This window comes from Sorex araneus, chromosome 7, assembly GCF_027595985.1.
Source record: "Sorex araneus isolate mSorAra2 chromosome 7, mSorAra2.pri, whole genome shotgun sequence".
Classification (NCBI taxonomy): Eukaryota; Metazoa; Chordata; class Mammalia; order Eulipotyphla; family Soricidae; genus Sorex; species Sorex araneus.
The window spans coordinates 33,775,776-33,789,891 of record NC_073308.1 but is presented as its reverse complement, the minus strand read 5'-3'; the positions used below and the strand labels follow the sequence as shown (position 1 = coordinate 33,789,891).

General features: G+C 43.5%; 1 protein-coding gene and 1 long non-coding RNA gene across 4 annotated transcripts in view; one reads left to right on the top strand and one right to left on the bottom strand.

Moving 5' to 3' along the window:
• The window catches only part of LOC129406584 (uncharacterized), a 44,268-nt gene extending 42,048 nt beyond the window's left edge, over positions 1-2,220 (bottom strand). Inside the window, exon 1 of one of the 2 annotated variants that reach the window (XR_008631085.1) lies at positions 2,113-2,220. This is a non-coding gene — a long non-coding RNA (uncharacterized LOC129406584). Of the gene's footprint in view, positions 1-520; positions 618-2,112 lie in introns of those variants that run through there. The other variant, XR_008631086.1, reaches the window with a different exon arrangement.
• Positions 2,221-2,305: 85 nt separating this feature from the next.
• On the top strand, positions 2,306-13,402 carry ZNF281 (zinc finger protein 281). 2 transcript variants are annotated; one of them, XM_055144685.1, is made up of 2 exons: positions 2,306-2,419; positions 2,650-13,402. In XM_055144685.1, the coding sequence occupies exon 2, from the start codon at positions 2,668-2,670 to the stop codon at positions 5,494-5,496; it is 2,829 nt and encodes a 942-aa protein (XP_055000660.1). In that variant the 5' UTR covers positions 2,306-2,419; positions 2,650-2,667; the 3' UTR covers positions 5,497-13,402. The 2 variants fall into 2 exon arrangements, with proteins under 2 accessions (XP_055000660.1, XP_055000659.1); XM_055144684.1 differs by having other exon boundaries at positions 2,654-13,401.
• The last annotated feature ends 714 nt before the right edge of the window (positions 13,403-14,116 follow it).

Below are 14,116 nucleotides of genomic sequence, written 5' to 3'. Positions count from 1 at the left end.
TCAAAAGAATATATTATCCTACTTAAGGTTGTAACCATGTAGTTGCATGTCTCAAACAGTGGTTAGAAATACTGAGGTTTGGGCCGGAGTGATAGCACAGCAGGTGGGGTGTTTGCCTTGCACGCGGCCGACCCGGGTTTGATCCTCGGCATCCCATATGGTCCCCCAAGTACTGCCAGGAGTAATTCCTGAGTGCAAAGCCAGGAGTAACCCCTGAGAATCACTGGGTGTGACCCAAAAAAAGCAAAAAGAAAAAAAAAATAAAGAAATACTGAGGTTTAGGGTTAATTCTGATACTTAGGTGACATTTTCTGAGTTTAATTTTTCATTGCCCAGCTGTCTTTCAGGAACTGGCATATTGATTTTTCTAATTAATAGTCTATGTAGTGGGGATGCTGTTTTTCTACTCTATTGCTAAAGAGCTGCCTGGCACAGCCACTCTAAGTGATGCGCTGGGATGGTATCTTATAAATGCTCAAGGTACAGCTTCTAATGTTGAAAAATAGAAAAATAAATGGACCTTGATGAAGTGTGTCTTCTTTTGTCTCTTCCCAGGAAAGTTGATTTCAGGTATTTCTACTGCTGAAATGATTAGCGTTAACAGCTTTTTCCCTCCATTTTCTTTTACAGGACCTCTTCATCTTCCTGATCTATGGGGTGTACAACATAGAGGTAAGTCCGCTCGGAGTATCTCAAGGTTGACAGAGTGAATGAGAGAAGTGACAGGTTTCTTATCTTGATAACTGAAGAACAAAGTTGGCTTTTCAGATGAGTGTCCCTTTGCCCTTCATGCTTGAACTAGCTTATATGCATCCCAGCCGCCCATTAAACGCTGACACCTAAGTGAAGGGACAGCCTCATTTCTCAAAGGCAGACACTAATATTTTACTACTGCCTTAAGTTTTGGAATGTTCCGTCTTTCACTTGTAAACGATATGCCACAATTTAAGAGTCTTACAGTCTAAGCAACAGAATGCTCTTCTATAGCTGCTTGGAGTGAGAAAAACACTACTTGTTATCTCAAAACACTCATTAAATATTGTCTTTTGAAGTTTTTGAACAGGCTCAGAGGGGTCCCTCAGGGTTAGTTAATAATCTTTATGGTCTCAACTATGGAATTTCTCGGAGAAGTTATTTATTATTTAATAGGAGGGTTATTTAGCTAGAAATGTCAGAAAATTGGCAATTTTACTTTAAACATTAGGTAAATAAATCATAGTTCTTTTAGGAAAAACACTTCTGTCATTCATAAGTACCGTTAGGGAAGTTGCTGGTTGAGATTTTTGCAGGCTTAGTATGATAACCAGGGCACGTTTAGACACTGAATAACTATTTGGATCTTCGTTCATCTGACTTTGATTTCAGGAACCGACTTCGTTTTTTTTTCCCCCCCTGAAGACGGAAATTCACCTGAGCTTACATTTCTCCGTGCTCGACTTAAAGGGAGGGACAGAGAATCCCAGCACAGCTCCTACAAGGGCCTAGGGCTGAGTTTTTCCAAACGTAAGGGGCCGAGCCGCACTATAAGGCGGAAAAGCAACTCACTAGCCAGACCGAGCAGGTATGTGGGCATTTAAATACCATCTGATGATGAGGAAGCATGTGTGGGGGCGTGTTTTATAGGGTTACTGCCCCCGGATTACACGCGGCTTCCTTTTCCAGTAGCCTTCAGGTAGGTTGGCACCAAGACAGGTTTTTTTTCTTGCCACGGTACCTCTGATTGCGGTTTCAAGGTAGCCTCCGCCTACAAATGCAAAGGACACGCGCCCAGGATTCGTGTTACCAACCTCCGCAGGGTTAACAGTGGCATTCTAGTTTTCTTAGCGCCCACCCTTTATAACGTCATGCTCTTGGGCCGCGGCAAAAGGGCGCTCAAGGATCCAGTGCAGAGTTAGGCTTCTGCCTCAATACCTGGCCTGTAAAGCGAAGAAAGCCCCCAGGTTCGATCCTCAGTTTCCCCCCCACCTCCTCCCGCAGCTTTCCTCTGCAGCAGCTCCCACGCCACGCCGCAACTGGGTCCAGCTTAACTTCCCGCCCCTTGGGTCCTCCCTCCTAAGCGTCTTTCCCCCCCAGAAGCCCTCACCCACGCCCACCCCCTTTCGGGCCACCCACCAATCACGCGGAGGCGCCTCGGAAGCCTTTTTTTTTTTTTTTTCCTGGGCCGCTCCAAACGCCCTCCCCTGCAGCCCCGGGCCGCTCCTGCGCCCAACCGCCCCAGTGATTGACAGGCCGGCCGGGCGGAAGCTGCGGCGCATGCGCCGTGGCGCGGCCGGGCTCCCCTCCGGCCGGGCCGGGGAGTTCCCAGCAGACACCGCGGCGCGGCTGCGCAGTGCCGGGGAGGCTTTTAATTCCATTGTGGAGAGGACGGCGTTATTTTTATTAACTGGAGGCGACGGCGGCTGCGGCGGCGGCGGTACCCGTAAGTGCGGCGGGCGGGTCGGGGAGGGCGGCGGGCGCGGCCCGGCGGCGGCGGCGGCCCGGGGGGAGCGTGCGTGCCGCCGCGGGAGGCGGCCGGGCTGGGAATTGAGGGGCGCGTTGCGGTCTGGGCGGCGGCGCGGCGGGGTCCGGGGCGCCGCGGTGGTCCCGCGGCCCGGGGCCGGTCCCAGCCTCTCTTCCTCCCTCTTCCCTCTTGCTCCGCCTCTCCCCCAGCCAGGCCTGCTCCGGGGTATGAAAATCGGCAGCGGGTTCCTGAGTGGCGGCGGCGGGACCGGCAGTAGCGGTGGTAGCGGCTCCGGCGGCGGCTCCGGCGGCGGCTCCGGCGGCGGCGGCGGCGGCGGCGGCGGCGGCAGCAGCAGGCGGGGAGAGATGGAGCCCACCTTCCCCCAGGGTATGGTCATGTTCAACCACCGGCTGCCCCCGGTCACCAGCTTCACCCGGCCGGCGGGCTCGGCCGCCCCTCCCCCGCAGTGCGTGTTACCCTCCTCTACCTCCGCAGCCCCGGCCGCCGAGCCCCCCCCGCCGCCGGCCCCGGACATGACTTTCAAGAAGGAGCCGGCGGCGTCCGCCGCGGCCTTCCCCGCGCAGAGGACCTCCTGGGGGTTCCTGCAGTCCTTGGTGAGCATCAAGCAGGAGAAGCCCGCCGAACCCGACGAGCAGCCGCCGCAGCAGGGCCCCCCCCACCACCACCATCACCACCACCACCACCACCACCACCACCACTTCGGGGGCCTGTTCGCGGGCGCCGAGGAGCGGTCGCCAGGCCTGGGCGGCGGGGACGGGGCCGGCCACGGCGTCATCCAGGACCTCAGTATTCTGCACCAGCACGGCCAGCAGCAGCAGCAGCAGCCGCCGCCGCAGCCGCCGCCGCCGCAGCAGCAGGCAGCCCAGCACCACCGCGACGTGCTGCTCAGCGGCAGGACTGATGACCCCCATGGCAACGAGGAGCCAAAGCAGGACGCCAATGTCAAAAAGGCAAAGAGGCCAAAGCCAGAATCTCAGGGAATCAAAGCCAAGAGGAAGCCAAGTGCATCTTCCAAACCGTCGCTGGTTGGAGAGGGGGAGGGCGCCGTCCTGTCCCCCAGTCAGAAACCTCATATCTGTGATCACTGTAGTGCTGCTTTCCGGAGCTCCTACCACCTGCGGAGGCACGTCCTCATCCACACCGGCGAGAGGCCCTTCCAGTGCAGCCAGTGCAGCATGGGCTTCATCCAGAAATACCTGCTGCAGCGGCACGAGAAAATCCACAGCCGGGAGAAGCCGTTCGGGTGCGACCAGTGCAGCATGAAGTTCATCCAGAAGTACCACATGGAGAGACACAAGAGGACGCATAGTGGAGAAAAGCCATATAAATGTGACACTTGCCAACAGTATTTTTCACGGACCGATCGACTGTTGAAGCACAGGCGCACGTGTGGGGAAGCCATAGCCAAGGGAGCCGCCAGCAGCGCAGACCCGGGGGCGGCGGCGGCGGCAGCAGCGGCGGCGGCGGCAGCGGCCGGGGCGGCCTCCGTGTCCAACCACAACAGTATGGGCAATCTGGCTGTGTTGTCTCAGGGAAATACAAGTTCCTCGCGGAGGAAAGCGAAGTCGAAAAGCATCGCTGTCGAGAGCAAGGAGCAGAAGCCCGGGAAGGCGGGCGAGTCGCCCATTTCCAACAGCCTGAACTTGCAGAGTTACTCGGTGGAGATGCCTTCCGCCTCCTCCAGTGGCGGCATCCTGGGCACCGGCATCGAGGAACTGCAGAAGAGGGTGCCAAAACTGATCTTCAAGAAAGGAAGCAGGAAGAATACCGAGAAAAACTACCTTAACTTTGTGTCGCCCTTGCCAGACATCGTGGGGCAGAAGCCCCTGTCTGGGAAACCGAGTGGCCCCCTGGGCTTGGCGTCCAATAACAGCGTGGAGACCATTAGCCTTCTCCAAAGTGCAAGTGGCAAACAAGGTCAGATAAGTAGCAATTACGATGATGCCATGCAGTTTTCCAAGAAAAGAAGATACTTACCAACTGCCAGCAGCAACAGTGCCTTTTCTATAAACGTGGGACACATGGTCTCCCAGCAGTCCGTCATCCAGTCTGCAGGTGTCAGTGTTCTGGACAATGAGGCCCCCTTGTCACTTATTGACTCCTCAGCGCTCAATGCTGAAATTAAGTCTTGTCACGACAAGTCTGGAATTCCTGATGAGGTTTTACAAAGTATTTTGGATCAATACTCCAACAAATCAGAAAGCCAGAAAGAGGATCCCTTCAGCATCGCAGAGCCACGTGTGGATTTACACACCTCAGGAGAACACTCAGAATTGGTCCAAGAAGGAAGTTTGAGCCCAGGCACCCAAACGCCTGTGAATGATAAGGCAGCCGTGTTACAAGAATACTCCAAATACCTCCAGCAGGCTTTTGAAAAATCCTCTAATGCAAGCTTCACTCTTGGACACGGTTTCCAGTTTGTCAGTTTGTCTTCGCCTCTCCACAACCACACTTTATTTCCAGAAAAACAGATATACACTACATCTCCTTTGGAGTGTGGTTTCGGCCAATCTGTTACCTCAGTGTTGCCATCTTCATTGCCAAAGCCTCCTTTTGGAATGTTGTTTGGATCTCAGCCAGGTCTTTATTTATCTGCTTTGGATGCTACACATCAGCAGTTGACACCTTCCCAGGAGCTGGATGATCTGATAGATTCTCAGAAGACTTTAGAGACTTCCTCGGCCTTCCAGTCGTCATCTCAGAAATTGACTAGCCAGAAGGAACAACAGAAAAACTTAGAGTCCTCGACAAGCTTTCAGATTCCATCTCAGGAGTTAGCTAGCCAGATAGATCCTCAGAAAGACCTAGAGCCTAGAACAACATACCAGATTGAGAACTTTGCACAAGCGTTCGGTTCTCAGTTTAAGTCGGGCAGCAGGGTGCCAATGACCTTTATCACTAACTCTAATGGAGAAGTGGACCATAGAGTAAGGACTTCAGTGTCAGATTTCTCAGGGTATACAAATATGATGTCTGATGTAAGTGAGCCATGTAGTACAAGAGTAAAGACACCCACCAGCCAAAGTTACAGGTAAGGTCCCAAAAGTGACCGGGCTGGAGGTTCTTATAATGTAATTTTGTTTTATTTTGAGAACACTGCCATTGGAATGTTTCTACACGATCCTATTAAGAATAATGTAATGCCCTTTCAATGCAACTTTTCATATTTAGTTTATTTTGTTAGCGTGATTTTAGCTCTGTTTGTATTATGATTTTTAATCAAAATCAATAGATTAAAAATAGTTTGACATTCAAAGTGACAATGTTTAGCAATCAAATTTACATGTGTAGATTGTCAGGGAATAGCCCAAAAGTTTTAAATGCAAAAATTTAAAAAACCTTCTACAAAAAAACACAAAAATACAAAATGCAAAAAAAATAAACAAAAACTTTGTTGCTAGGATTAAGGTTATTCTAATTGCTTTACTCTCAGGAAAGTGTAATAACGCATGGAAATTCTGTACGTTATCACTGTAATGGAATATCCAATTTACAGATAGTATGATATAACATTTTGTCATTTAAGTAAGGGATCGAAAAAACATTTCAAATTGCTCTTTCTTGGGGCTGATGTGATAGACATTTCATCATTTAAGTAAGGGATCGAAAACATTTCAAATTGCTGTCTCCATCTGGGCTGATCCAAAATTCTGAGATATTGGCTACCTATATTTTGTTGCAGCTTTTAAATGTACTCCGAACTTCCAAAGCACATTCATTCCAGCCTGGTAGAACAAATCTTCTTGGATCTTTGATCAAAGCCTGGAATGATAGCTTTAATAAAAGGAAAAAAAAAAAAGCACCCTCTCCTTTTCCAACCATAACAAGGCTGTAATTCCATTAAGGGTCTACTGACAAGTGGCATGGGGTTGACGCCCTAGAGGTTGGTTGATTCCAGTATTAAAACCACGTTGGAATTAAAATATTATTTGAAATTGGGGTATGCATTATTATACATGGCTTAAAAAAATTATTCTCTTGTCTGTGCTGGTACATATCACCCACACTTTTGTTTTTTATGCTCTTGTCAATCTATCCTGTTTCTTAAGAGTTCTGGGCTTTCCATTTTCTCTGTTCTCCCTACTTTGACAGTTTTAATTTTAGAATGATTTACATTCCAGTTGGTAATGTATTACTCATTTTATATGCCTTATGGCATCCAAATAAATAATAGGATAAATACCCCACCACCACCATTTTTTAAAAACAGTACCCCATGTAGATTTCCATGTATAATGAAATCCCATGTACTCAAAGCTATAGATACTAATAAAGTGGTAATTCCAACTGGTGACAGAACTAGTGTGAGAGATGAGTGTCTGCATTTAGTAATGACATCAGAACCTCTCTGTGAAATTGCAGCCTTTAATGTACATTTTGAAAGGGTGCATTAGTCAGTATTGTACAGGGGTCCTGTAAAGTCATCAAAACTTGCTATGAATGCTAATTGCCATTTGAAGCTGCTGATAAGACAGTAGCTCTGCTCTAAACCACTTTTTAGCAATTGTATTTTTTTCCTGATTATATTTTTTAATGTACTTTGATGTTTATGCTGATGAGTTTTTTTATGTACTTTCAGTGATGTTTCAGTCTTATGTACTCTTCTGGCGTCAGAAAAGTACCACTGGTTGTTTGCAGTCTTATTGTGTAATCAGCCTACCACAGGCTTCCATGTATAATAAAGTAATTAATATTGTGCAAGTGTAAAACACTTCTGTTATGAAAGCAGTGTTTGGAAAATAAGAAATTATTAAAAAATGGTTACAAAATGCTAGTTAATTTCCTTTCCCACTTTTCCTCCCATAAGCCTGCTTTACCAGGCTAAAGGGTCACCTTTTTGTCATTGCAGGATTCTTAGAAAATGTGTTTGATTTTCTAAAATACACTCAATACTAAAAAAAGTCTGTATTATTTTGGTGAGGTAAGTTCTGTTGGGTACAGAGTACAAGCTGTAATCTTTTCAAGGGATGGAGAGGACCTTTACCACTGTATCTTAAGCTGTATGATTTTCCTCCAGTGTTTTGTTTTATACAGGTTTTGAATTTCTTTAACTTTTATTGTGTGTACTGAATACTGCATATGTATTATTCTGATTGTTTGCTCTAGTTTACTACCAATAAAAGACCTGTTAATCACAAAATTGAAGAAAGGAGATATCACTTAATATCCAGTTAACATTTTTCAGATTTTTTTCCTGTTACTTATATTGTATAAAATGTCCACATCATGGTTATCACCTGCAGCTTAGGGACTTGTATTTTGTACTTCAAAGAGTTAAGTATTTTCTTGTTCCTAGATTTGTGCTGTTTGAAAATTCATTGAATATTTCGTGTTGGAGACATAGTACATGGAACAATAGAAATTAAATATTGTTTGTTAGAGCGTTTTCTTCTTGAGATTGGGTTTGTCATCCTACATAATCCAGAGGGCTTGTTAAATGCAGCTTTATTTTAAATCAGGTTCCAGTGTCTTTTGGTTCTACCCGGGTACATTATTTTTGCCTCAAAAATGTAATAAAGTGGCTGTGGCATAAATAAAAATGGCCTCAAGCATTTAAAAATGCTTAAGACCAGGAAATGAACTGTTATGTCACACTTAACGAAAAAGGATGAAAATAGGGAGGCTCTAAGACAAATACTGAAGATGGCAGGGAAAGTGTTTGAGAGTAAATATATTAACTTCTAAGAGTGGAGAAAAAGTGTAGATAACTGTAAAGTGTGGAAATTGTGCTTTGAAAATTAGTAATCACAGATGTTAAATTTGTAGGAATTAGAAACTGAAAAAAAATGTTTTCACAGAGTAGGTCTTTGAGGCTTTGTATTTTTTTTTCTATACTATGATTGAGAAATGATAAATTATTAAGCACAGATGGATTTGGGTTGTTTTGGTTTTGTTTTTTGTTTTTCAGTAGAGAAATACCTACTTTGTAGTCCCTTGTGACTGGGAAAAGTAAATTAGTGTTTCCTTTGCCCAGGATTGATGATTCCCTAGTTTGGGTCATTTTCCTGAGCAAGAGTCGCCTAGCAAATTCTCCCTGGTTCTGCTCGGAACTCCCCCCTAGTGTCTCTGTTCAAGATTCACCGGAACAGAGTCTTGTTTTACATACTACTTCCCCTTTTTAAAAAAAAAAAAAATCATGTAGAATGTCTGTATCTGAATATGGTCATTTCAACATTAAACCTTTTGCGTTTAAGGTGTTAAGAATACTAAGACTTGGAAAATTATCTTTTGCGTTTTTCATGTGCTGCTTTACAGTCAGGATTTGGGCAAACAGATGAGCAGCTATGGTCAGTACCTTGAGAGGTAATCTAATAATGGGAACAGTGAAAGTTGTGTCATGTTCATGTTTTTTTTCCTAATTGCAAATAGTGATGAAAATATTTCTCTCTCAAATTTAGTTCTATGTATAATAATCAGGTGGGACATGCGGAATTTTTTTTTTCATTGTTGGTATTTGACATTTTGTAGTTCCTTGCATGTAAGCTTGAACTTGGTGACACTTTCATCAATGTGAGGGTGTACAATCCTTAGCTTCCCAGTGCCCAAATTCTTGTTAGACTGAAGAACTTTGCTTCCCCACTCTCCAAAAGCAAATAGCTTGTAGACTTCAAAAATTACCATTTTAGAGCTAACTGGATCTGCAGAAGGAGCTTATCCTTTTCTGAGTTTAGGGGCCTCTTGGTTTCTGTGATCTGTAATGGCAGCATTTTATCTCGGCTGTGGTACAACTGAACAGATGCAATGCCTTTGTTAGTCTCGTGACGTTATCCGTGCCTGAGAGTGCAGGAGGCTGGCTGGGAATGGTCCACAGGTATTTTTGTTTGCCCTCTTCGTATGTAAGAGGAGAGGGCTGTGGTAGTTCACCAGTCTCCTTGTACCCTCTGAGCAGATAAAGAGTTCCGGGTAGATTCTGAGAGGAAAATGTGTAAATCCCACTTACATATTTTTTTTTATATCCTTAAAGTTTCATTTAAAATAAACGTCAGCATATGGACGGTATTAAAGAATACTCTAAATCCTGATGGGAAAAATACTCTGGTGGGAAAGAAAAGTTCCCTGTGAGATTATGGTTGGTTTTACAAAACGATTACCCCAAGGACAGCAGCTGCTTTTAAAATGATTTGTTTGCTTTGTACCTGTTTGGCTCTTTAGAAAAGTGCTGACTGTTTTTGAGTGTGATTAACTTAAGCATATTCTATTTACATTCTAGGGGAGAATTGCATATTGCATAACAGTTTTTAGGGCTGCAGGCTCTTTGGGGCAGCTGTTGATAGGATGATGACCCGCCCCCCCCCCATCCCAACCCTGTATAACTAGAAATATGTCAGCACACAGGAGTTACAAGCCAGTCTACATGTTTATAAGATGCTCTCCCTGCCCCCAACTTCCCAACCCCCCCCCAAATGAGACTTAGGTTAAGCATTCTTGCTTTAAAAATACTGCAGTGGCCGAAGAGAGACCAGTTGACTGAGGGCATGCTTTGCCTACATGCAAAGTTAGGGTTCAGTTCTATTCTGGTTTGGTCAGAAAACAATAACACCCCTGCCAAAATATTGAAATCTTAGTGTGCAAATAAACTGGAAGGTCAATATCTAAATCAAAAAATGTGTCAAATACTAAATTTCTCTCTGCAATTTAGCTTTTAAGGAGTCTGTGTTGGCTATATAATAGCACATACATAATAGAGTTTTCTGATAAACTGGTCAAATAATAAGTAGAATAGGATTTATGAAATCTTTACAGTTTCTCGTTTGATAATAAGTACCATAGAGATGCTAGCCTGGACAATTGTTCAGTGTTTTCTGTCAACAAAGGAAAGTTAACAATGTATAATGACTGCAGTCAGCCACTTGTAGTCCCACAGAAGTGGCGTCCCTCAGATGGAAATAGGCAGAAATGAACTCATAACCAACCCCCTACCTTTTCACCTAGAAGTGATCATGTACGATCTTAATAGCCAAGACTATTTCATCCAGCCTAAGTTGTGACTAGCTTGAAAGATACAGTGCAAACAAGCCTTGTCAGGCATGTTATATGTTATAAAAGAGGTGTCTTTTTAAAAAATGGACTGAAAAAGAAAAATTCGATGATTTGGACCTTCTCTGCCAGTAGGAAATCGTGCCCTTTGTAGGGGATAAAAGAATAACTGGGCCGAGGGTGTGTGTTAGGGAGGTAAGGAAGAATGAAGAAGAGGGCTGGGTGTTGGCCTTGATCTTTTCTCCTCCATTCTAAGATAATTTGCTGTTTCAGTACTGACGGGTTCTAGAGAATTTAAGTAACTAGAAGGATAAAGAGGAACTTTGGTTAAAGCGCTGTTCTACTTTGTCTTTCAGTTCAGACTTCTTTTGGTACTTTGGTATGAACTTTCGTACTGTTGTGGAACAATTAATAAATAACAGACAACTGGTGAATTTCTGTTTACATTCCCAATTTAGGAAAAGATGGCTAATCTTTGTGTTTATGTATTAAGTCTTTAGTAACTCTAAAATTGCACAGCCCCCACTGATGGGTGAGAATTTTAAAATAACACCTCTTACCCAGTTACAGTCAAAATTATTGTTATATGGGATCAAGTGAGTATGTGCAAAATTTAGGGATTAAGACAAAAATTGAATCTACATTCTCCAACAAAGTGAAAAAAAATTTACAAGTACAGTGTATAAAGGCACTGTGTATGACAAAGGGAAAAAGTGTGAGTGATTGTAAAACATTGGAAACTCCCCAATAATTATTTTTAAGTTTTGCTTAGAAATGTGTTTAATTTTAACTTGTGACTGGCTCATTTGTTCCTTCTGCTTAAAATAAGAATGTTGTATTATAAGTGTTATTTATTGGAGGGCTAAAAGTTATAATTGGGAGCTAAAATTATACTTGATTTTGGGATAAGTACAGCTTTTAAAATCTGGAAGTGATGTTTTGGATTAATTTTGTCAAAGAGTGGATTGCAAAATTGAATGGCGAGATCAGCAGTATAACTGGTTGCACATAAACTAGGCCCTTCGTTCAAGGAAGCCAAGTGCAAACATTTGAGAGTTCCTTCTCAGGGAAGAGAATGAGAACTGTAAATGGGTTTCATTGTGGGTCTCTCTGATCAGTTTCAGTATAGAAATGGAAAAAATCCTCAGAGACTGCAGCTTTTTTAGAAAGCGTGAGATGAGACCCGGAGTTTCATCCTGCATAAGTCAGAGGAATGCAAGTCATGAAAATGCTTCACATTTAATAGGCAGAACGTAAATTTTACTTTCATGAGCTGAGCCTTCAAAAACTGAGCAAGCTTCATGACACTGCAGAAGTGCATATGAGCCCCCTAAAAATGTATCCGGTACGGCTTTCCGCCTTCGTTAGGATAGCATTTCAACGAGCATCTTAAAACTGTGCTAATGGTGCTAAGGGTTTCTGTGGAATTTGTTTTCTTTGGATTCAAGAGAAAATGCTGCAGAAGCTCCAAGCATTTAATTTTGTCGTGGAGTTCACTAAGGAATTATGCATGCTTTTATATGCAGTCACATTTAAAATAGTTTGTTTTCTTCCCATGACAGGGATTGAACCTAGGCCCTCACACATGGAAACCATGTGCTCTGCCATTGAGCTCCATCCTCATCCAAGCTGCCTTTTGGTCATGCCAGTGATTTAGCTGCTCTCTTAAAGGCTTTGCAGGAGAAATCCGAAACCATCCTCTCCCCTTTAAGTAAAAGCTGTTGGGGACACAAACCCAGCAATGCTGCAGTTGGGACAGACAGGGACATTTGTCCTGCAGTGCTGAGGTTGGGGGACAAGGCCATTTCCAATAGAGTTCCTGAGTCTGTGCAGGGGTGAGCCCAGGGCTCCTTGTACATGCGAGCCAGGTTCTCTGTCACATGAGTCACATCCCTGGCTGACTTTTATTATCAGGGAAAAATTAGATTAGGGCCAGAGTTGGCATAGATTGTTTAAAAGTTATAAAACACTTAGTGAAGGGCGACCGCGGTGAAAAAGTAAGATGTGTGACTTTTAGAAGTTGTTGGAACATGTCACAGATTTGTCTTTGCAGGCGAGGATGGGCTATTGTATAAGGACAGAGGGAAAAAGGGATCTGAGGAGGCTGGGATTAATGGCCGCGTTTACCACAGTCTTACACTTGAGACCTTTCAGATCTGAATTAGCTGCATTTGGAAGACCAATAATAACGGTAAACTGATATGGGTGCCTCTAGGTACCTGCTGGACTCAAAGTCAAAATTTCCATTATAAGGATTTTAAGTAGTGTTTCTTATAAAACAGTTGCACTCAGTTACTTCGTGTGGTCCATGGTGATACTTTGAGTGGTCAAGTAAATATGATCACAAATGCCACCCTCTGAGAAGACAAAATGGATTGGGAAAGATTTATTATAGGATGAGTAGCAAATTAGATCTTTGTTGTCATTTTGTTTTGTTAAATATCTCAGGAACTGATGCCAGGTAGAAAAGAAATATTAAAATAATATTTTGTTTGGGTAATAATGCCAAGTGTGTGTCTGTTCAAATGGGGGATAGATAGTGTAGGGAAAAAATGAAAAGCAGGAGAGGTAGTACAGTGGACAGGGCACTTGCCTTGCACACAGCTGAACCCGGTCTGGTCCCAGTCATCCCATCTGGTCCCTTGAGCCCCGTATCGGATGATCCCTGAGTACCAAGCCCGGAGTAAGTCCTGAGCACTGCTGCCTGTGGCCCAACCCCCAACATAAAAAGGAAATGTTTTTTGCCTTTAGATACTGTCAGTTCATCTATGTATGAAACTGAAGTTTTGCATATCATGCAAGAACAATGTTTTAGTAATGGATGTATATAATAATTAACTAATCCCAACTTCCCATCGCTTTTAATGATAGAAAATGTTTTCTCTAATTTCTAACCTTCAAATAAATAATATGCATTTAAAACATAAGAAAATTTCACTGTATTATATTCAGTCATTACCCAGCTGAACCAATATGCCATCTGGAACTAAAACACAAAAACACTTTGAACGATCTGAGAGTACTGTCTGTTACGAATGTTTAGTACCAAAAGGCCAGTTGGAATTTTGGCAGTTTAATGTGAGAGCAGAAATTAAAAATATTTGCAGAATTGCCTTTCATAATACAATTAACAGTTTGGTTTTTAAGCCTTGTATAAATGATTTTTTAGATGATTAAGTTCTCACTGTTTCCTCCCTCCTGCCTCCATGTACTTGCTTTCTAATAAAAAATCATAATACAAATTATGGGGGATATATATGTATGTATATATGCATATAGGCATATATATTTCTTTAATTATCACGTTTCCAGGCTTGGGATGTGGCCCAGTAATAGAGCACTTGCTTTGCATGTGTGAGGCTTTGGTCCAATGATCAGCACTGCCAAAAAAACCCCATAATAATTATATTTTTAAATAGAATACTAGCAGGACAGATGGAGGGGACATTGCAGAGCAGTGAGTAAGATAGATGTGTTTAGAGCTATTAAATGGTAAGGAGAAAAAGGAGCCATGCTTAGCCTACCAGCAGGAAGTGAAGGAAGACCACTGCCTGAAGCCTGACTCAACTTGAGTTTTGGAAAAGTTTGTTTCTGATAAACATGCCTAGACATTTGGGCTTACCAGGACAGATGATATTTAAAAAAATTTTTTTTTAATTTTTATATTTTAAGATAATT

Coding starts and splice junctions, on each gene's coding strand:
- ZNF281 (XM_055144685.1), top strand. CDS start 2,668: ATGAAAATCGGCAGCGGGTTCCTGAGTGGCGGCGGCGGGACCGGCAGT.